The sequence below is a fragment of the Anomaloglossus baeobatrachus genome, chromosome 5, assembly GCF_048569485.1.
Source record: "Anomaloglossus baeobatrachus isolate aAnoBae1 chromosome 5, aAnoBae1.hap1, whole genome shotgun sequence".
NCBI lineage: Eukaryota > Metazoa > Chordata > Amphibia > Anura > Aromobatidae > Anomaloglossus > Anomaloglossus baeobatrachus.
Genome location: NC_134357.1, coordinates 68,952,443 through 68,976,788, shown reverse-complemented (window position 1 = coordinate 68,976,788; position 24,346 = coordinate 68,952,443). Strand labels below are relative to the sequence as shown.

The 24,346-nt window shown below is 42.7% G+C and overlaps 1 protein-coding gene across 1 annotated transcript in view; it reads right to left on the bottom strand.

Moving 5' to 3' along the window:
* The window catches only part of LOC142312633 (scavenger receptor cysteine-rich domain-containing protein DMBT1-like), a 118,363-nt gene that overhangs the window by 28,469 nt on the left and 65,548 nt on the right, over nt 1-24,346 (bottom strand). The window contains exons 10-11 of the mRNA XM_075351630.1: nt 6,786-7,103; nt 2,635-2,946 (exon numbers count right to left, since the gene is read on the bottom strand). Coding sequence (XP_075207745.1) covers nt 2,635-2,946; nt 6,786-7,103 — 630 coding nt within the window. The remainder of the gene's footprint in view (nt 1-2,634; nt 2,947-6,785; nt 7,104-24,346) is intronic.

The window sequence follows — 24,346 nt, the reverse complement described above, 5'->3', positions numbered from 1 at the left end:
CCTGAAAGGCAATACTTTTTATAGACACATGGAAAAACCATGGGCAATCATTAAGATTACAAGTGATATTTGTCTGCAGTCCATACATTTGATAACAAACCATTAGCTGCATTCACTGAAAACTAAAACATGATGATAAATGCAGTCAAAATAACTTGTATAAGTTTGTTCAGGCTCAAAAACATCATGGACGCCTTACTTATTTTTGCTGACAGGGCCAAAAAGTGACTAATTTTTATGCACTGTCATGAAGGTTCTGGATGGCTGGCTACACTTTTTTCTAACCTGCACAAAATATTGAATAAAAGTGCAATGTGTCAACGGGTCAACTTCCATCTTAATCGGAATTCCAGCCTTCTGATATCCTGTTTACCCTCACTTATACATGCATTAAAAGAGTGAATATTCTTTTTTAACTGAATATTCTCTTTAAACCTCATGCACAGGACCTTTGAAGCGTGTGGGTAACACAAAATGGCCATCATCCTTTTTGTTCTCTACCGCCTTTTTCATTCTACTTTTTTGCCACAATAAATTTAACTCTTGAGACAGTGAGTGCTGCTATTTTTATTTCTTATATTGAACCACCTTTATACTTCCTCTTTTATACGCTATAGATATGTGTGAAACTCTGTGTCCAGTCTTGGCATCTCGGTGTGCCAAAAATTCACATTTTAATTCCATACCATTTAAAATAATTAGTATGGGTCATTTGACAAATATATAATTTGCATTAGCATCATTTTTGAATTGTATTTTTTTGTTAAACATGTAGAGGGGTTAAATTTTTAACAGTAACTTTTTTATTTTTGCCACAAACGTTACAAAAAATGTTTTATTACGGAGTCTGGACCACTTCAAATTTAAAATGACTTTTAACGACCTACATTTAAAAAAAAGCCTAAAAGTGACCCCATTTTTATTAACTGACTTTTGAAAGTACTCAAAAACACATTTAAAAAGGTAGTTATCCCTTCAGGCGCTTCAAGGAATTAAAATGAAGAAGTGAAAAGAAAAAATTTGTTATTTCCACAAAAATGTTACTTTAGTCCTATATTTTACATTTTTTCAAGAGTGGAAGGAGAAAAGGGACCTCATAATTTTTTGTGCAATTTATCTTGAGTCCGTTAATACTGAATTTGTGGTCAAAAACTACTGTTTGGGCGCAAAGCAGGGCTAGTAAAGGAAATGCACTTTTTGTTTTTTAGAGGATAATTTTGGATATAATAGACTGAAAGACTGCAGACAGCAAGTTGAATTTGTGGAGTCTCTAGGGAACCAAAACAGACGACAAGATTAGAAGTGACCAATCTTTAAAACTACACCACAGAAGGAAATCATTGAGGTGTGTGTTGAGCATATTGAACACATAGGTGATTCACAGATGTTTACAACATTGGGGCGTCAAATTGAAAAACAGCAAATTGTTACTGTGGCCTCTAATGTTTAATTTTCCCAAGAATTAAGAACAGAAAAATAACCAACAAATGTGTTGTGAAATGTTTTTGATTACATCATTACCCCAAATCTGTTCAGAAACTACTGTTGGACACATAGCATTGCTTGGAAGAGACATAGTGGCACTTATATTCTGTAGCTCAATTTTGGCTAAAATACTGTAGATTGTGGAAGCTATTTTGCATCTTCAGAGCCCCTAATATGCTAAAACAGCAACAAAAAAACAAAAAATGAAGCCATATTGGAATCTACAACCCTCAAGGAATTCATGTATAGGTATTGTGAACATCTAGGTCTAACGGGGTCTTTACAGAGCTTTATAACATTGGATGTGAAAATGAAAATTATATTTTTTCCCACTAAAATGCTGCTTTATACTTAAGTTTTTCATTTTGCCAAGTCTTAAAAGAAAAAGTGTACCACACAAATGGTTGTGAAATTTCTACTGAGTTTGCTAACACCCAATTTGTGGTAGGAAACTGCTGTTTAGGCACTTTGCAAGGCATAAAATGGCAGGTGCGCTATTTCAATTTAGGACTACCATTTTGGCTGTAATATACTGTATACATCATTGTCACATTTGAAGAGTCCCTGACATGCGAAATCAGCAGAAACCCCCACAAGTGACCCCATTTTGGAAACTCTCCATTGACAGCAGTCTGACCCTATTCTCAAAATAAATTTGGATCATTGTGGTGGGACCTGCACCAATCATTCCTTTGTCACAGAGCATGTTTATATATATAAGATTTACTTGTGCTTTGTCACCTTAGTAAAGTAGTATTGACATTACAGTAAAAAAAATAGAAAGTAAATACAATTTGAAAAAAAAACATAGTGAAAAATATTAAACGTTTATTAAGTCTTTTGTTAGTATGTTTCTGCTAAAAAAAGTTTAACTTATCATCATTTCATGGTTGGGGTATTAATGACCTCACAAAGTAATCCTCCTATCCCACATAAAACATAATAGCAGCTGGGTGGTGATGGGTTGTGATGGGGCAGAAACCAATATACCTCTAATCCTCTAGGACTTCCCTACAAAATCTATTTTTTGTTTACAGTACCCTAAGTTGTACACAGTCTAAAAATATGATCTACCTGAACTCTAACATCTATGATAAAACATGGAATGATAACAAATGATTAAAAAGAATTTCTTCTATCTGACTATACCTGAGCAGACAACTCCAGCATCTTCATTGTGGCCACAGTTGTTTACTGTATATGGTTGGTGTTGACAGTCCCATACACGTTGTTCATTGCCGGTGCATTGCACATCATCCAATACAATTTGTCCTTGTCCTTGGCCAAAAGCAGCACTGCCATTAGCTGCAAGTGCGTTGCCACAATGTAACTGCCTGCATACAACTTGTGCAGCGTTCAAATCAAAATAATCATCACACACAGTTCCCCATGCTCCATTATAGAGGATTTCTACACGACCGTTACATTGACCATTGCCATTTACCAGTCTTAAAGACATGTCTGAACCTAAAAATAAAATAGGAAAATTGTCATTTCCAAAACTTTTACACTTTAAATAGTCTCAATGAAATTGTTCCAATAGGGTAGTCAACTTAATCTTATTTTTTCTGGACATTTTATAAAAAAAAAACCTGAAAGGCAATACTTTTTATAGACACATGGAAAAACCATGGGAAATCATTAAGATTACAAGTAATATTTGTCTGCAGTCCATATATTTGATAAGAAACCAATAGCTGCATTCACTGAAAACTAAAACATGATGATAAATGCAGTCAAAATAACTTGTATAAGTTTTTTCAGGCTCAAAAACATCATGGACGCCTTACTTATTTTTGCTGACAGGGCCAAAAAGTGACTAATTTTTATGCACTGTCATGAAGGTTCTAGATGGCTGGCTACACTTTTTTCTTACCTGCACAAAATATTGAATAAAAGTGCACTGTGTCAACGGGTCAACTTCCATCTTAATCGGAATTCCATCCTTCTGATATCCTGTTTACCCCCACTTATACATTCATTAAGAGAGTGAATATTCTTTTTTAACTGAATATTCTCTTTAAACCTCCTGCACAGGACCTTTGAAGTGTGTGGGTAACAAAAAATGCCCATCATCCTTTTTGTTCTCTACCGCCTTTTTCATTCTACTTTTTTGCCACAATAAATTTAACTCTTGAGACAGTGAGTGCTGCTATTTTTATTTCTTATCTTGAACCACTTTTATACTTCCACTTTTATATGCTATAGATATGTGTGAACCTCTGTGTCCAGTCTTGGCATCTCGGTGTGCCAAAAATTTACATTTTCATTCCATACCATTTAAAATAATTAGTATGGGTCATTTGACAAATATATACTTTACTTTAGCATCATTTTTGAATTGTATATTTTGTTAAACATGTAGAGGGGCTAAATTTTTAACAGTAACTTTTTTATTTTTGCCACAAACGTTACAAAAAATGTTTTATTACGGAGTCTGGACCACTTCAAATTTAAAATAACTTTTAGCGACCTACATTTAAAAAAAAGCCTAAAAGTGACCCCATTTTTATTAACTGACTTTTGAAAGTACTCAAAACCACATTAGAAAGGTAGTTATCCCTTCAGGTGCTTCAAGGAATTAAAATGAAGAAGTGAAAAGAAAAAATTAGTTATTTCCACAAAAATGTTACTTTGGTCTTATATTTTTCATTTTTTCAAGAGTGGAAGGAGAAAAGGGACCTCATAATTTTTTGTGCAATTTATGTTGAGTTCGTTAATAATGGATTTGTGGTCAGAAACTACTGTTTGGGCACAAAACAGGGCTAGGAAAGGAAATGCACTATTTGTTTTTTAGAGGATAATTTTGGATGTAATAGACTGAAAGACTGCATACAGCATGTTGCATTTGTGGAGTCTCTAGGGAACCAAAACAGACGAAACCACCAGAAGTGACCAATCTATAAAACTACACCACAGAAGGAATTCATTGAGGTGTGTGTTGAGCATATTGAACACATAGGTCTTTTACAGATGTTTAAAACATTGGGGCGTCGAATTGAAAAACAACAAATTGTTACTGTGGCCTCTAATGTTTATTTTTCCCAAGAATTAAGAACAGAAAAATAACCAAAAAATTTGTTGTGAAATGTTTTTGATTACATCAATACCCCAAATCTGTTCAGAAACTACTGTTGGACACATAGCATTGCTTGGAAGAGCCAAAGTGGCATTTATATTCTGTAGCTCAATTTTGGCTAAAATACTGTAGATTGTGGAAGCTATTTTGCATCTTCAGAGCCCCTAATATGCTAAAACAGCAAAAAAAAAAAAAAAAATTTGAAGCCATATTGGAATCTACAACCCTCAAGGAATTCATGTATAGGTAATGTGAACATCTAGGTCTAACGGGTGCTTTACAGAGCTTTATAACATTGGATGTGAAAATGAAAATTATATTTTTTACCACTAAAATGCTGCTTTATACTCAATTTTTTCATTTTGCCAAGTCTTAAAAGTAAAAGTGGACCACACAAATGGTTGTGAAATTTCTCCTGAGTTTGCTAACACCCAATTTGTGGTAGGAAACTGCTGTTTAGGCACTTTGCAAGGCATAAAATGGGAGGTGCGCTATTTCAATTTAGGACTACCATTTTGGCTGTAATATACTGTGCACATCATTGTCACATTTGAAGAGTCCCTGACATGTGAAATCAGCAGAAACCCCCACAAGTGACCCCATTTTGGAAACTCTCCATTGACAGCAGTCTGACCCTATTCTCAAAAAAAATTTGGATCATTGTGGTGGGACCTGCATCAATCATTCCTTTGTCACAGAGCATGTGTATATATAAGATTTACTTGTGCTTTGTCACCTTAGTAAAGTAGTATTGACATGACAGTAAAAAAAACTAGAAAGTAATTACAATTTGAAAAAAAAACATAGTGAAAAATATTAAACGTTTATTAAGTCTTTTGTTAGTATGTTTCCGCTAAAAAAAGTTTAACTTATCATCATTTCATGGTTGGGGTATTAATGACCTCACAAAGTATTCCTCCTATCCCACATAAAACATAATAGCAGCTGGGTGGTGATGGGTGGTGATTGGGCAGAAACCAATATACCTCTAATCCTCTAGGACTTCCCTACAAAATCTATTTTTTTGTTTACAGTACCCTAAGTTGTAGTTGACTCGCCCACCCCAGGGCTATGGGACACCCGGTGCCGGGCCGGACTAGTCCGGTGGTAGTCAGTGGTGGCTGGGCCCGGCTCCGTGGCCCTGGTGGGTGTCAGTAGAATATGTGGCTTGATGAATAAAGTTTGTGTTCGTGACGCCACCTGTGGTCTGCGGCTATTAAGCCGCCGCTGCTGTGTGAGGCCTCCGGGGTGATGTTATGGCAGCAATGGTGGTACTGCTCCCCACAGGTGGAGCGGAGCCCCGGGGACACTGTTAGTGCTCGTGAAAGTCTATGGGGTTGTGTGGCTAACACGGTGCAGGGCCGACAGGCAATGAAAGAACCAGGCACAAACAACAGTCTCTTTACCTTTTCCTCTTTTACTTTGGGAACAGTCCAGTCCTGGGAGACCGTTACAGGTGGTGATGGGGATCCGGTCAGCCTGGAAGTACTTGAGGTGATCTTTCTGGCCAGCTGAGTATGAGGCCTACTCCTGTGCTTTTCTTTGTTATGATAGGACCCTGCTTCTCTGAATCCAGCATAGGCCCTCTTTGCTGCTGGGACTGATGGTACGTCCCTTTCCCTCTGTAGCAGGCTGCGCAGGCCCTCTCTGGTGCTTCTCTGCTGGAGTCCACACCGGGCCCTGATGCTGCAGCTGTACCTTTGGGATGTTTATGGGCCAGGTACTTGCAGCTCTCCTGCCCTTCGGATTCGGCTACCAGGGAGTATTTTAAGCCCTGGTGGCCACAGACTCCGATGTCTGAGTCTCTCCGCTGCCTCTCAGCTACTCCTGCTTCCCTGGGCCAAGCTACTCTAGCTCTAGGCCCCAGATCCACAGGACAGCTCACTCTGCGTCTGCTTCCTTCCACTTCTCTCTACAGACTGACCACTACTTCCTCCCTCAGGCCAGACTTGAGGAAAGCTCCCTGGAATTCCAGGTTCAGAGCTCCCCCTGCTGGCCGGAGGGAGAACTGCGTTGGGTGTTAAACTTGCTGGCCAATGGACCTCCCCATTACCTCCAGGCTCAGCATTAACCTTTTGGAAGGTCAATGCTGTTGTGGCGACCAGGTCCTGGGGCGCCACATAGACAGTCTAAAAATATGATCTACCTGAACTCTAACATCTATGATAAAACATGGAATGATAACAAATGATTAAAAAGAATTTCTTCTATCTGACTATACCTGAGCAGACAACTCCAGCATCTTCATTGTGGCCACAGTTGTTTACTGTATATGGTTGGTGTTGACAGTCCCATACACGTTGTTCATTGCCGGTACATTGCACATCATCCAATACAATTTTTCCTTGTCCTTGGCCAAAAGCAGCACTGCCATTAGCTGCAAGTGCGTTGCCACAATTTAACTGCCTGCATACAACTTGTGCAGCGCTCAAATCAAAATAATCATCACACACAGTTCCCCATGCTCCATTATAGAGGATTTCTACACGACCGTTACATTGACCATTGCCATTTACCAGTCTTAAAGACATGTCTGAACCTAAAAATAAAATAGGAAAATTGTCATTTCCAAAAATGTTACACTTTAAATAATCTCAATGAAATAGTTCCAACAGGGTAGTCAACTTAATCTTATTTTTTCTGGACATTTTATAAAAAAAAACCCTGAAAGACAATACTTTTTATAGACACATGGAAAAACCATGGGAAATCATTAAGATTACAAGTCATATTTGTCTGCAGTCCATATATTTGATAAGAAACCATTAGCTGCATTCACTGAAAACTAAAACATGATGATAAATGCAGTCAAAATAACTTGTATAAGTTTTTTCAGGCTCAAAAACATCATGGACGCCTTACTTATTTTTGCTGACAGGCCCAAAAAGTGACTAATTTTTATGCACTGTCATGAAGGTTCTAGATGGCTGGCTACACTTTTTTCTAACCTGCACAAAATATTGAATAAAAGTGCAATGTGTCAACGGGTCAACTTCCATCTTAATCGGAATTCCAGCCTTCTGATATCCTGTTTACCCTCACTTATACATGCATTAAGAGAGTGAATATTGTTTTTTAACTGAATATTCTCTTTAAACCTCCTGCACAGGACCTTTGAAGCGTGTGGGTAACACAAAAAGGCCATCATCCTTTTTGTTCTCTACCGCCTTTTTCATTCTACTTTTTTGCCACAATAAATTTAACTCTTGAGACAGTGAGTGCTGCTATTTTTATTTCTTATCTTGAACCACTTTTTTACTTCCACTTTTATATGCTATAGATATGTGTGAACCTCTGTGTCCAGTCTTGGCATCTCGGTGTGCCAAAAATTTACATTTTAATTCCATACCATTTAAAATAATTAGTATGAGTCATTTGACAAATATGTACTTTACATTAGCATCATTTTTGAATTGTATTTGTTTGTTAAACATGTAGAGGGGTTACATTTTTAACAGTAACTTTTTTATTTTTGCCACAAACGTTACAAAAAATGTTTTATTACGGAGTCTGGACCACTTCAAATTTAAAATGACTTTTAGCGACCTACATTTAAAAAAAAGCCTAAAAGTGACCCCATTTTTATTAACTGACTTTTGAAAGTACTTAAAACTACATTTAAAAAGGTAGTTATCCCTTCAGGTGCTTCAAGGAATTAAAATGAAGAAGTTAAAAGAAAAAATTAGTTATTTCCACAAAAATGTTACTTTGGTCCTATATTTTACATTTTTTCAAGAGTGGAAGGAGAAAAGGGACCTCATAATTTTTTGTGCAATTTATGTTGAGTCCGTTAATATTGAATTTGTGGTCAGAAAATACTGTTTGGGCGCAAAGCAGGGCTAGTAAAGGAAATGCACTTTTTGTTTTTTAGAGGATAATTTTGGATGTAATAGACTGAAAGACTGCAGACAGCATGTTGCATTTGTGGAGTCTCTAGGGAACCAAAACAGATGAAAAGATTAGAAGTGACCAATCTTTAAAACTACACGACAGAAGGAAATAATTGAGGTGTGTGTTGAGCATATTGAGCACATAGGCGATTCACAGATGTTTACAACAGTGGGGCGTCGAATTGAAAAACAACAAATTGTTACTGTGACCTCTAATGTTTAATTTTCCCAAGGATTAAGAACAGAAAAATAACCAAAAAATTTGTTGTGAAATGTTTTTGATTACATCATTACCCCAAATCTGTTCAGAAACTACTGTTGGACACATAGCACTGCTTGGAAGGGACATATTGCAAGGGAAGTGGCATTTATATTCTGTAGCTCAAATTTGACTAAAATATTGTAGATTGTGGAAACTATTTTGCATCAGCAGAGCCCCTAATATGCTAAAACAGCAAAAATTGAAGCCATATTGGAATCTACAACCCTCAAGGAATTTATGTATAGGTATTGTGAACATCTAGGTCTAATGGGTGCTTTACAGAGCTTTATAACATTGGATGTGAAAATGAAAATTATATTTTTTTCCCACTAAAATGCTGCTTTATACTCAATTTATTCATTTTGCCAAGTCTTAAAAGAAAAAGTGGAACACACAAATGGTTGTGAAATTTCTCCTGAGTTTGCTAACACCCAATTTGTGGTGGGAAACTGCAGTTTAGGCACTTTGCAAGGCATAAAAAGGAGGTGCGCTATTTCAATTTAGGACCACCATTTTGGCTGTAATATACTGTATACATCATTGTCACATTTGAAGAGTCCCTGACATGCGAAATCAGCAGAAACCCCCACAAGTGACCCCATTTTGGAAACTCTCCATTGACAGCAGTCTGACCCTATTCTCAAAATAAATTTGGATCATTGTGGTGGGACCTGCATCAATCATTCCTTTGTCACAGAGCATGTGTATATATAAGATTTACTTGTGCTTTGTCACCTTAGTAAAGTAGTATTGACATGACAGTAAAAAAACTAGAAAGTAAATACAATTTGAAAAAAAAACATAGTGAAAAATATTAAACAATTATTTAGTCTTTTGTTAGTATATTTCCGCTAAAAAAAGTTTAACTTATCATCATTTCATGGTTGGGGTATTAATTAGAGTTGAGCGCGGTTCGCGGTTTGAGGTTCTCCAGTTCGCGGTTCGAGTGATTTTGGGGGCTGTTCTACATCGAACTAGAACTCGAGCTTTTTGCTAAAGTTCGATAGTTCTAGTTACGTTCGAGAACGGTTCTAGCAGCAAAAAGCAGGGCTTTTTACAGCTACAATGTGCAGGAGCCATTGCTGGCAGCCTCCCAGAAGCTGGTAACCAAGATAATCATCGGGTATCCAAGCAAAGCGCTTTGGTTAGTAACCCGATATTTATCCTAGTTACGTGCAGGAAGCCCACACTTCCCCGCTCAGCTCACTCCGCCCCCTCCTGCACGCGGCATGTACACACACACACACACACACACAAACACACTCACACTCACCTGTCCCCAGCCAAGCAGTCCATGACACTGACTTCCACAGCGCCACATGACCCCGCTAGGCTCCACCCACGTCGCACTCCGCCGCCAGCACACATGGCTGCGCCCACCTGGCACTCTGCACACATCGTCCCGATAGGCTCCACCCACCTGGCACTCTGCACACATCGTCCCGCTAGGCTCCGCCCACCTGGCACTCTGCACACAATACCCCGCTAGTCTCCGCCCACCTGGCACTCTGCACACATCGTCCCGCTAGGCTCCGCCCACCTGGAACTCTGCACACATTACCCCGCTAGGCTTCGCCCACCTGTCACTCTGCACACATCGTCCCGCTAAGCTCCGCCCACCTGGCACTCTGCACACATCGTCCCCGCTAGGTTCCGCCCACCTGTCACTCTGCACACATCGTCCCGCTAGGCTCCGCCCACCTGGCACTCTGCACACATCGTCCCGGTTGGCTCCGCCCACCTGGCACTCTGCACACACCGTCCCGCTAGGCTCTGCCCACCTGGCACTCTGCACACATTACCCCGCTAGGCTCCGCCCACCTGTCACTCTGCACACATCGTCCCGCTCGGCTTACCTGCGGTGATGAAGTCCCGACCTCAGCGCTGTCACTGTCCTCCATGGCCGCCGCTTGTCACATCACCTTCTCTCGCTTCCGACCCGAGACTGACTAGCGGTGACGTCACGGGCCTCTCACGATAATTGGCTGTGAAGGTCATTGAACTCAGTAACAGGTGCTGTCAGCAGTGCAGGAGATCAGCGCAGGTATTGTACCTCGCTGACAGCAGCACTTGTCATCCCCTGCAGTGACCTGGGCTGACCCATTGATGTTAGCTCAGGTCACTGCACTGGTCTCCCAGCCAATGGGGAACATCCTGCTCTTCATTGACTGGGACAGTGTGGATCGTCATGGCAACCCCTTGGATTACACCAGACCTGGATTTGTTTTTCTTTCTAATAAATTGGTTAAAGATGGAATGTATTGGGGAGTGTTTTTTCAAATAAAAATGTGTTTGTCGTCTATTTTTTTTTTATTACTGACTGGGTTGGTGATGTCGGGTATCTGATAGACGCCTGATCTCACCAACCCCAGGGCTTGATGCCAGGTGACATTACACATCTGGTATTAACCCCATATATTACCCCGTTTGCCACCGCACCAGGGCACGGGATGAGCTGTGGCGAAGCACCAGGATTGGCACATCTAATGGATGCGCCACTTCTGGGGCGGCTGCGGCCTGCTATTTTTAGGCTGGGGAGAGTCCAATAACCATGGACCTCCCTAGTCTTAGAATATCAGACCCCAGCTGTCTGCTTTACCTTGGCTGGTGATCCAATTTTGAGGGGACCCCTACGTGTTTGGTTTTTTTTAATTATTTATTTAATTTAAAATAACAGCGTGGGGTGCCCTCAGTTTTGGATTACCAGCCAAGGTGAGGCTGCCAGCTGTGGTCTGCAGGCTGCAGCCATCTGCTTTACCCTAGCTGGCTACAAAAATAGGGTGAACCCTACGTCATTTTTTTTTCATTTTTTGGCTAAATACAAAGCTAAGCACCCCTTAGTGCCACATGAAAGGCACCATAGGGTGCAAAATTACAAAATGCAGGAGAGTGAGACATTATGTGTCTTTTTGCCATTATAATGACAGAAAAGAATGATATGAAGTGTACAAGCACAGGAAAATCACCAGAGTGCTCTACGCTGTGAAAAGCAGTAGAAAATGGCACTGGAGGGAACATGTGACCGCCTCATGTAGGATGAAGCTATGAATTCTGGGTAAATTTATGTATTTACCCTACTTCAGTTTTTTTGCAGTACACAAAAAAACGGAAGGCACACGGATGACAAACAGATGACATACGGACCGTCTACGGAATGGAAACGGATGCCACACAGATGCACCCGTGAAAAAAAATTGACTGTTTTTTGCAGACCGCAAAAATGGATCGGTCATGTTAATGTAGCCTTATTCTGATCTGCCGTTTATAAACAGCAGGCAGAAATAAGTGAATAGCGCCCCCCAGCGTCAGAAAATCACCGGGGTTTCAGGGCTAGCTGAGACCCTGGAGATCATGATTCAGGACGGTTTTTCCGCTCACGTGATCACAGGTATACACCGTACACCGATGATCACGTTACAGTAAATGACAGCGCCGGTAAAAAATTATTTATCTCCCATCTGGCATGAACAAACATGGTAAATCTCCTCCCCTGTCCCCTCCGGTCCCCCGGTGTCGCCAAAGTGCCCCCCCTGATGCCCTCCCAGAAATCCAAGATGGCCGCGCGCACAGCAGCGCGCCGGCCGCATTCACCCTACTCCTCTAATTTCTGTCGCATGTGCCATGACACATGCAACAGAAAACTCCTCCCCAGGCCCTGCCAGGTCACCCCCTATAACCCCACCGGTGTTCCCCGGTGTCCCACGGTACCTGTGCCGCATTGATCCCCCCACGGCCCTCTCCTTCACAATAGACGCTGCCGCATGCACAGAGCGGCTGTCAGCTCAGCTTCCTGTGTTCAGACACAGTGAGTGGTGGTTATGCATCTGTAAGCTAAATGGGCGGCACGGTGGCTCAGTGGTTAGCACTGCAGTCTTGCAATGCTGAGGTCCTGGGTTCAATTCTCACCAAGGACACCATCTGCAAGGAGTTTGCGTGGTTTCCTCCGAGTACTCCGGTTTCCTCCCACACTCCAAAGACATACAGCGCTATGGAATTAATAACGCTATATAAATGAATAAATTATTATTATTACTGCAATGCCCTGCTCATGAGTAGAGATAAGCGAACCGGTCGCGGTTCGGCTCGAGGTCGGTTCGCCGAACGGAGCTCCCGTTCGAGTTTTGTTCGTCGAACGTTAACCAAACTCGAACTGCATAGGAAACAATGGCAGGCAATCACAAACACATAAAAACACCTAGAAAACACCCTCAAAGGTGTCCAAAAGGTGATAAACAACTCACAACACAAACACATGGGAAAGTGAAAAGGACAAATATTCATGTGAAAACAAAACAGCGTTACGAGGAAAAAGAGGACAAGACACCGATATACGCATTGCATGCCCTTCTAAAATCATGTAAAACACCGCAAGGTGATTCCAAGCGGAGTCTCGCTTTTTTCCAAAAATTGGGCCACACAGACACCCCTTCAGTGGCAGCACTTGTGCCCCAGTTGTACACTTCACAGCTAGATTTGCATCAAGCACATTCAAAAATACGCCATACTTAACCGTCCCCAGGATGACACCGGGGTAGGTAGCAAAGTCTTTCCTGATCCCAGCTCTGTTCATCTTGGATCATTTTTAAAAAACACAGCAAGCAAGGTTTACTCCAAGCGGAGTCTCCCTTTTTTTCCAAAAATTGTGCCCCACACACACCCACCCATTCAGTGGCAGCACTTGTGCCCTAGTTGTACACTTCACAGCTAGATTTGCATCAAGCACATTCAAAAATACGCCATACTTAACCGTCCCCAGGATGACACCGGGGTAGGTAGCAAAGTCTTTCCTTATCCCAGCTCTGTTCATCTTGGATCATTTTTAAAAAACACAGCAAGCAAGGGTTACTCCAAGCGGAGTCTCCCTTTTTTTCCAAAAATTGTGCCCCACACACACCCACCCATTCAGTGGCAGCACTTGTGCCCTAGTTGTACACTTCACAGCTAAATTTGCATCAAGCACATTCCAAATCCACAAGCATTTACTCTCCCCAGGATGACACAGGGGTAGTAAATTCCTGGTGGATCCATGACTTGTTCATTTTGATGAACGTTAGTCTGTCCACATTGTCACTTAACAGACACGTGCGCTTATCTGTCAGCACACACCCAGCAGCACTGAAGACACGTTCAGAGACAACGCTGGCAGCTGGACACAACAAAATCTCCAAGGCGTAACTGGAGAGCTCTGGCCATTTTTCTAGATTTGAAGCCCAAAATGAGCAAGGCTCCATTTGCAAAGTCATGGCATCGATGTTCATTTGGAGATACTCCTGTATCATCCTCTCCAGCTGTTGACTATGTGTCAGACTTGTTGTCTCTGGTGGCCTTGCAAAGGAGGGTCTAAAAAAATTCTGAAAAGATTCCATAAAATTGCTGTTACCAGCACCAGATACAGTCCTACTGGTACGGGTAGACTGTTGAAGATCACGAGTCCGTCCCATGTTTGTCAAGTTACAACTGGGAGGATCACTCCCTGCACCTGCACGGTTGTTTGGTGGAAAAGCCGAGCTAAGATCGAGTAACAGCTTCTGCTGATACTCCTGCATACGTGCGTTCCTTTCTATGGCTAGAATTATGTCACAAAATTTGGACTTGTACCGGGGATCTAATAGTGTGGCAATCCAGTAGTCATCATCACTTCTAATTTTGACAATACGAGGGTCATGTTGGAGGTAGTGCAACAAGAAGGCACTCATGTGTCTTGCGCAGCCATGCGGACCAAGTCCACGCTGTGTTTGTGGCATAGAGGTGCTACCCGTTCTTTTTTCCTCTGACATCTCCCCCCAACCTCTTTCAACTGAAATTTGACCAAGGTCTCCCTCATCTGCTGAGTCTTCCATGTCCATGGACAGTTCGTCCTCCATTTCTTCATGTTCTCCTGCACCTTCCTCAACATTTCGCCTGCTACTATGTGCCCTTGTTGATCCCTGTCCTCCATGGTCCCATGCCTGCTGCATTGGTGATGATGAACGTCTGGACCTTGGTGATGTTGTTGTCCCTTGCGAATATGAATCCTCCTGTAGTTCCTCCCCTTCCTGTTGTCCCACCCCCTTACTCCGAATAGTGTTTAGCGTGTGCTCCAGCATGTAAATGACTGGAATTGTCATGCTGATAATGGCATTGTCAGCGCTAAACATATTCGTCGCCATGTCGAAACTGTGCAGAAGGGTGCATAGGTCCTTGATCTGAGACCACTCCATCAGGGTGATCTGCCCCACCTCTGCATCTCGTTGGCCCAGGCTATACGTCATGACGTATTGCACCAGGGCTCGGCTGTGCTGCCACAGTCGCTGTAACATGTGGAGAGTCGAATTCCAGCATGTCGCCACATCGCATTTCAGGCGATGAACCGGCAGGCCGAAAGACTTCTGGAGAGATGCAAGTCGCTCAGCTGCGGCGGTTGAACGGCGGAAGTGAGCAGACAGTTTTCGTGCCCTGGTCAGAAGGCCATCTAGGCCGGGATAGTGTGTTAAGAATTGCTGGACAACAAGGTTCAACACGTGAGCCATACAAGGCACGTGTGTCACCTTGCCCAGGCGAAGGGCCGCACCCAGGTTTGCAGCATTGTCGCACACAGCCTTACCAGGCTGCAGGTTGAGTGGAGACAACCATTTATTAAACTCTGACCGCAGAGCTGACCACAACTCCTCAGCTGTGTGACTCCTATTCCCAAGACATGTCAAGCTAAAGACCGCCTGATGCCGTTGCGCTCTGCTGCCAGCATAGTAATGAGGCGTGCGTGATTCCTTCTGCGCAGTGAGAACGCTGGTGGCCTGACCAGGCAGGCTTGGGGCGGAGGTGGAGGACCCAGATGAGGTGGAGGAGGCAGAAGCAGTGGCGGAACTTGGACAGACAGAGGATTGACACACAAGTCGTGGGGACGGCAAGACTTGTGCAGCAGACCCTTCACCATCTATCACCATAGTTACGCAGTGCCCAGTCAGCGACATGTAACATCCCTGTCCATGCTTACTGGTCCAAGTATCGGTGGTGAAATGCACCCGTTCACACACAGAGTTTCTCAAGGAAGTGGTGATGTTGTGTGCGACATGCTGGTGTAGCGCGGGCACACCTTTCTTAGAGAAGTAGTGGCGACTAGGCATCTAGTACTGGGGCACAGCGACAGACATAAGGTCTCTAAAATCCTGTGTGTCCACTAGGCGGAAAGGCAGCATTTCGGTAGCCAAGAGCTTACAGAGGGATAGAGTCAACCTCTTAGCTTTGTCATGGGTCGCAGGAAATGGCCTTTTATTTGACCACATCTGAGGGACAGAGATCTGGCTGCTGTGTGTAGACGGTGTTGAGTAGGGTGTCCCTGGAAAAATGCAGGTTTGTGAGGAAAGTGCAGGCGGAGACATGATGTTGCCTTCATCCAACGTTGGTGGTATTGATGTCTGATAGAGCTGTACACACTTACTTGTTTCCCCTTCCAAACCAACTGATAACCTACCAAGCAAACTGACTGTTGCGGTTACAGTGGTGGAAGTTGTGCGTGGAAAACCAGGTGTGACAGCTGTCCCCACAGTCCTAGAAGATGAAGAGCGCGTGGATGCACTGGAAGGGGCAGGCCGTGGATGGTTCGCTCTGCTAGGCCGCATTGCAGCACGGTGAGCTTCCCACCGGGACCTATGATATTTATTCATGTGACGATTCATGGAAGAAGTTGTCAAACTGCTGAGGTTTTGACCTCTCCTAACAGAATCACGACAAATTTTACACATCACATAATTTGGGCGATCTTTTTCTATGTCAAAAAAGGACCAGGCTAGGCAAGGCTTAGAGGGCATGCGACCTGCTGAGCCCCCCCGACTAGTGCTCAGAGGCAGAGTGGTGGCTGATGATGCAGTTGTAGACGTGCTACCAGTGCTCCGACTCTGTCCAGGAAGGCGCAAGGTAACTTCGTCGTCGGTTGCATCCTCCTCCACCGCCTCTGTTGACCTCCTCGAGTGCCTGACTGGGGGTTGACAGTAGGTGGGATCTAGAACTTCATCATCAATTGTTGTGTTTGCACCCCCCTCCCCCTCAGACCGAGCCTCTTCTTGCCCTGACCGAATATTTAAGTTGTCATCCCAATCTGGTATCTGAGTCTCATCGTCATCAGTATGTTCCTCATTGTCTATAACCACAGGTGTTACAGTTTGTGACAAAGGGTCAACATTACGCTCAGAAACTTGGTCCTCACGGCCTGAATCAGAGTCACAAAGGTTCTGGGCATCACTGCAGACCATTTCCTGGTCTGTACTCACTGTAGCTTGGGAGCAGACCTCTGATTCCCAGGCTATAGTGTGACAGAACAGCTCTGAAGACTCAGCCATCTCAGTTCCACCATACTGTGCAGGGCTGATAGAGACTTCAGAGCTGGGAGAAAGCAAGTTTGATTGGGATGAAAACTCAGAGGACTGGTGTTTTTTGGATGCGGTACTTGAAGTGGCTGAGAGGGCACTTGTTGGACCACTTGAGATCCATTCAAGCATTTTCCTTTTTTGGCCATCATCTAGCTTTGTTCCTGTTGTTTGTGTCCGTAAAAAAGGGAGCACATCGGATTGTCCACGGTAAGTAGTAGACATCTTACTTTTGCTGGTAGATGGTCTATCTTCAGCAAATGATAATGGAGCTTTGCCACCTTCCCCACGGACAAACCCTTTTTTTCCGTTTCCACCACGCCTCTTCCCCTTTCCACCAGCATCTATAATTTTGCCACTCATGTTGATTGCGACAAGATTGTGCACTGAAAATGTGGTAGTAAAAATTGAGAGGTGGTGTAGATTGCAGCGGTGGTCTAGCTTTATTAACAGCAGAATAATAAAGAATAAATATCCCTGACAATGACAAATTGCTAGTATAATGGCTTAGTAACAGTGAGTTGGAGTGTGCAATGCAGGCAGACGTGCTGCAAATATCTCTGCACTACTGGGACTATACAGAAGTCCAATAGCCACGTTTAGGATGACACTAAGGTCACTCAGTGTTTGCTAGTATAATGGCTTAGTTATAATGAGTTTGAGTGTGCAATGCAGGCAGACGTGCTGCAAATATCTGTGCACTACTGGGACTATACAGAAGTCCAATAGCCACGTTTAGGATGACACTAGGTACACTCAGTGTTTGCTAGTATAATGGCTTAGTTATAATGAGTTTAAGTGTGCAATGCAGGCAGACGTGCTGCAAATATCTTTGCACTAGTGGGACTATACAGAAGTCCAATAGCCACGTTTAGGATGACACTAAGTTCACTCAGTGTTTGCTAGTATAATGGCTTAGTTATAATGAGTTGGAGTGTGCAATGCAGGCAGACGTGCTGCAAATATCTTTGCACTACTGGGGCAATACAGCAGTCCAACAGCCACGTTAAGGATGCCACTAGGTTCACTCAGTGTTTGCTAGTATAATGGCTTAGCTACAATGAGTTTGAGTGTGCAGTGCAGGCAGAGGTGCTGCAAATATCTTTGCACTAGTGGGACTATACAGAAGTCCAATAGCCACGTTTAGGATGCCACTAGGTTCACTCATTGTTTGCTAATATAATGGCTTAGTAACAATGAGTTTGAGTGTGCAATGCAGGCAGAGGTGTTGAAAATATCTTTGCACTACTGGGACTATACAGAAGTCCAATAGCCACGTTTAGGATGACACTAGGTACACTCAGTGTTTGCTAGTATAATGGCTTAGTTATAAAGAGTTTGAGTGTGCAATGCAGGCAGACGTACTGCAAATATCTTTGCACTAGTGGGACTATACAGAAGTCCAATAGCCACGTTTAGGATGACACTAAGTTCACTCAGTGTTTGCTAGTATAATGGCTTAGTTATAATGAGTTTGAGTGTGCAATGCAGGCAGATGTGCTGCAAATATCTTTGCACTAGTGGGACTATACAGAAGTCCAATAGCCACGTTTAGGATGACACTAAGTTCACTCATTGTTTGCTAGTATAATGGCTTAGTTATAATGAGTCGGAGTGTGCAATGCAGGCAGACGTGTTGCAAATATCTTTGCACTAGTGGGACTATACAGAAGTCTAATAGCCATGTTTTTGATGACACTAGGTACACTCAGTGTTTGCTAGTATAATGGCTTAGTTATAATGAGTTGGAGTGTGCAATGCAGGCAGACGTGCTGCAAACATCTGTGCACTACTGAGTAGAGATGAGCGAACCGGTCGCGGTTCGGCTCGAGGTCGGTTCGCCGAACGGGGGGTCCCGTTCGAGTTCGGTTCGTCGAACGTTCGACGAACCGAACTCGAACCAATAGGCTATAATGGGAGGCAATCACAAACACAAAAAAATGCATTATAAATGTACACAAACAGTTAATAAACATTGCCATAACACTTACCGGTCCTCGCGATCCCTTCTGCACTCTGTCTCCTGCAGCTATTCCATCCGATGATCGCTGAATCCTCCCGGTGACGGCATTGCCAGCAGAGATGCAGGACCTATCGTGACGTCAAAATAGTCATGTGACCAGTCACGTGGCTATTATCTCATTGGCTACAGACTGGTCACATGACTATGACGCGTCATGTAGGACCTGCGAGTGCATCTCTCCGGTACACGGTGCACATATGTGTATCGCCGTGCCCTACGACATGCTCTAGCACACGGTCGACTCCCCGTTCCGTTAGGGATCGGCTGACACGGCCGGTCATTAACGGAGATCACCGTTGCCATAGCAACGCAGTTAGCGGTGACGTCACCGCTAACCGCGGCTCCGAGAGCACCGTTGCTATAGTAACGCGTCTGTCAGCGTTACCGCTGTTACCGCTGACAGCCAGCACTGATCACTCACGGAGTGAAGGCTGCACGCTGCTTCCCGATTGTAGTGAGGATTGTAGTGAGGATGAGGTTCCCCAGCCCCAAGTGATGAGCTGGTGAACCTCATCCTCACTACAATCATCACTACTACTACACTAGTGAGGATTGTAGTCAGGATGAGGTTCCCCAGCCCCAAGTGATGAGCTGGTGAACCTCATCCTCACTACAATCGTCACTACTACTACACTAGTGAGGATTGTAGTGAGGATGAGGTTCCCCAGCCCCAAGTGATGAGCTGGGGAACCTCATCCTCACTACAATCGTCACTACTACTACACTAGAAAGAAAGAAGACAGAAGAGCAGGATCGTGGAGGGCTGACAGGGGGTAATAAAGATGGAGTCTCTAATGTGTCTGTGTATTTATTTCTATTAAAGTATTTTTTCTCTGTGTGGTGTCTTTTTTTAACCCTTTATTGGAGATTCTTAATGGCCGGGTCAAACGTGCCTGACATTAAGAATCTCTGGCTTAATACTGGCTAGTAAAACAAAGCCAGTATTAACTCATGATTACCCAACAAGCCACCCGGCTCCAGGGCTGTTGGAAGAGTTGGATACAGTGCCAGATGATGGCGCTTCTATGAGAGCGCCATTTTCTGGGACGGCTGCGACCTGAAATCCGCAGCAGAGGCGCCCAGAAACCTCGGGCTAACCTGTGCTGCGGATTCCAATCCCCAGCTGCCTAGTTGTACCCGGCTGGACACAAAAATGGGGCGAAGCCCACGTCATTTGTTTTTTAATTATTTCATGAAATAAGTGAAATAATTAAAAAAAAACGGGCTTCCCTATATTTTTGGTTCCCAGCCGGGTACAAATAGGCAACTGGGGGTTGGAGGCAGCCCGTGGCTGCCTGCTGTACCTGGCTAGCATACAAAAATATGGCGAAGCCCACGTCATTTTTTTGGTGGGCAAAAAACTTCTGCATACAGTCCTGGATGGAGTATGCTGAGCCTTATAGTTCTGCAGCTGCTGTCTGCTCTTCTCCATACAGACAGCAGCTGCAGAACTACAAGGCTCCGCATACTCCATCCAGGACTGTATGCAGAAGTTTTTTGCCCCCAACCCCCAGTTGCCTATTTGTACCCGGCTGGGAACCAAAAATAAAGGGAAGCCCTTTTTTTATTATTTCATGAATTTCATGAAATAATTAGAAAACAAATGACGTAGGCTTCGCCCCATTTTTGTGTCCAGCCAGGTACAACTAGGCAGCTGGGGATTGGAATCCGCAGCACAGGTTGGCCTGAGCTTTCTGGGCCCCACTGCTGCGAATTGCAGTCTGCAGCCGCCTCAGAAAATGGCATTTTCATAGAAGCGCCATCTTCTGGCGCTGTATCCAACTCTTCCAGCACCTGCCTGCTATACCTGGCTAGCATACAAAAATATGGCGAAGCTCACGTCCTTTTTTTGTAGTTTTTTGGCAAAAAAAATGCTTCCCTGGATTTTCCATTGCCAGTGAAGGTAACACCAAGCAGTGGGGGTTAACAGCTAGTAGCTGCTTGGATTACCCTTAGCTAGCAATACAAAAAATGCAGCGGGAGCCCATATATATTTTTTTTAATTATTTATTTAAATAACTAAAAATAAAATGGGCTTCCCTGTATTTTGATTGCTGGACATCACAGTGCTGTAAAAATAAATCTTTAAAAAAATGACGTAGCGCTCCGCGGTATTTTTGATTCTCAGCGCAGATAAAGCAGACAGCTATGGGTTGCCACCCCCATCTGCCTGCCGTTACCTTGGTTGGCAATCAAAATACAGGGAAGCCCATTAATTTTTTCTATTTAAAAAATAGTTAAGAAAAAAAATGACGTTGGGTCCCCCCATTTTTGATAGCCAGCTAGGGTAAAGCAGACGGCTGTAGCCTGAAAACCACAGCTGGCAGCTTTACCGTGGTTGGGGATCCAATGTGGAGGTCCCCTCAGGCTCTTTTTTATAATTATTTTATAAATATTAATAATTACACAATAAAAGTAGGGTCCCCCCAAATTGGATCACCAGCCAAGGTAAAGCGGACAGCTGTGGTCTGGTATTCTCAGGGTGGGAAGGTCCATAGTTATTGGGCCTTCACAGACTAAAAATAGCAGGCCGCAGGCACCCCAGACGTGGCGCATCCACTAGATGCGCCAATCCTGGCGCTTCACCCCAGCTCATCCCGTGCCCTGGTGCAGTGGCAAACGGGGTAATAAATCGGGTTGATACTAGCTGTAAAGTAACCTGAGATCAAGCCCAGCAGTTTGTGATGTCATGGCGTCTATTAGATACCCAACATCATAAACTGTCAGTACTAACAAAAAAAAAAAATCGACAAAAGAAATTTATTTGAAAAAACAGTCCCCAAAACATTTCCTCTTTCACCAATTTATTGTAAGAAAAAAAATAAAGGGGTCCCACGACGACTCTGGACCGTCTAGAATATGGGGGGGAGACACTCAGGGAACGTATCCCCCATTTTCTAGGAGTGCGGACCCTTCATGTGAGGAGTGTGGGTGCAATGAATCTGCACTCACTCTTCTCGGGTCCACAGCAGCAGAGTCCATGTCGTAATGGTTGCTACCAAAGCTGCAATGCCCTGCTCATGAGGTAAGGGCATGCCTAATCAGGAGAACTACTGTAGAGGAAGCTCTGCTCACTGCTATATAGGTGCTCAGAGGTAATAATAGATAAAATTAGTGAGTAACCTCGGCACTCTAAATCTCCCAGACTAAGTCAGTAAGTCACAACGGATAGTAATGCAAAATCACTCTTTATTGGTCCGTATTAAGAAAAAATTTTTTTCCATAAGCATATATGTTTTTGTCCAAAACAAGTTACAAATGACGTTTCGGCCTAAGCCTTCGTCAGATTGGACTTATCTGCATGTAATCCTGAAAAATGACAATAATCAGTATCACATAAGAGTGAGAGAACCTAAACTCGAACAATGTAGAGGTACAATTGGGATGCAGCAAAAAAATTGCAACACAGCAAGAAATGAAACACATGATACAAATGTCATAATACAGTACAAGGACAATATAGTAATGACAAATATGGGGTCAGAGTAGGCTTAGACAGCTCTGGTACGAAAGAGATGTCAATCATAAAGTAACATGTGCAGTAGGTGTAGAGCGACAGTATGCATGGCAGAGCTAATGGGTAGACCGACCATAGAAAAAGAACGGAGAAAAAGTGGAGAAAAAGTGGAGAAAAAGTGGAGAAAAAGTGGAGAAAAAGTGGAGAAAAAAATGGAGAAAAAGTGGAGAAAAAGTGGAGAAAAAGTGGAGAAAAAGTGGAGAAAAAGTGGAGAATAAGTGGAGAAAAAGTGGTGAAAAAGTGGAGAAAAAGTGGAGAAAAAGTGGAGAAAAAATGGAGAAAAAGTGGAGAAAAAGTGGAGAAAAAGTGGAGAAAAAGTGGAGAAAAAAATGGAGAAAAAAATGGAGAAGAAGTGGAGAAAAAGTGGAGAAAAAGTGGAGAAATGTGGAGAAAAAGTGGAGAAAAAGTGGAGAAAAAAATGGAGAAAAAGTGGAGAAAAAGTGGAGAAAAAGTGAAGAAAAAGTGGAGAAAAAGTGGAGAAAAAATGAAGAAAAAATGGAGGAAAAAGTGGAGAAAAAGTGGAGAAAAAGTGGAGAAAAAGTGGAGAAAAAAATGGAGAAAAAAATGGAGAAAAAGTGGAGAAAAAGTGGAGAAAAAGTGGAGAAAAAGTGGAGAATAAGTGGAGAAAAAATGGAGAAAAAAATGGAGAAAAAGTGGAGAAGAAGTGGAGAAAAAGTGGAGAAAAAGAGGAGAAAAAGTGGAGAAAAAGTGGAGAAAAAATGGAGAAAAAATGGAGAAAAAGTGGAGAAAAAGTGGAGAAAAAGTGGAGAAAAAAATGGAGAAAAAGTGGACAAAAAGTGGAGAAAAAGTGAAGAAAAAGTGGAGAAAAAGTGGAGAAAAAATGGAGAAAAAATGGAGGAAAAAGTGGAGAAAAAGTGGAGAAAAAGTGGAGAATAAGTGGAGAATGAGTGGAGAAAAAGTGGAGAAAAAGTGGAGAAAAAATGGAGAAAAAATGGAGAAAAAATGGAGAAAAAGTGGAGAAAAAGTGGAGAAAAAGTGGAGAAAAAGTGGAGAAAAAGTGGAGAATAAGTGGAGAAAAAATGGAGAAAAAAATGGAGAAAAAGTGGAGAAGAAGTGGAGAAAAAGTGGAGAAAAAGAGGAGAAAAAGTGGAGAAAAAGTGGAGAAAAAATGGAGAAAAAATGGAGAAAAAGTGGAGAAAAAGTGGAGAAAAAGTGGAGAAAAAAATGGAGAAAAAGTGGACAAAAAGTGGAGAAAAAGTGAAGAAAAAGTGGAGAAAAAGTGGAGAAAAAATGGAGAAAAAATGGAGGAAAAAGTGGAGAAAAAGTGGAGAAAAAGTGGAGAATAAGTGGAGAATGAGTGGAGAAGAAGTGGAGAAAAAGTGGAGAAAAAATGGAGAAAAAATGGAGAAAAAATGGAGAAAAAGTGGAGAAAAAGTGGAGAAAAAGTGGAGAAAAAGTGAAGAAAAAGTGAAGAAAAAGTGGAGAAAAAGTGGAGAAAAAATGGAGAAAAAATGGAGGAAAAAGTGGAGAAAAAGTGGAGAAAAAGTGGAGAAAAAGTGGAGAAAAAATGGAGAAAAAAATGGAGAAAAAGTGGAGTAAAAGTGGAGAAAAAGTGGAGAAAAAGTGGAGAATAAGTGGAGAAAAAATGGAGAAAAAAATGGAGAAAAAGTGGAGAAGAAGTGGAGAAAAAGTGGAGAAAAAGAAGAGAAAAAGTGGAGAAAAAGTGGAGAAAAAATGGAGAAAAAGTGGAGAAAAAGTGGAGAAAAAGTGGAGAAAAAAATGGAGAA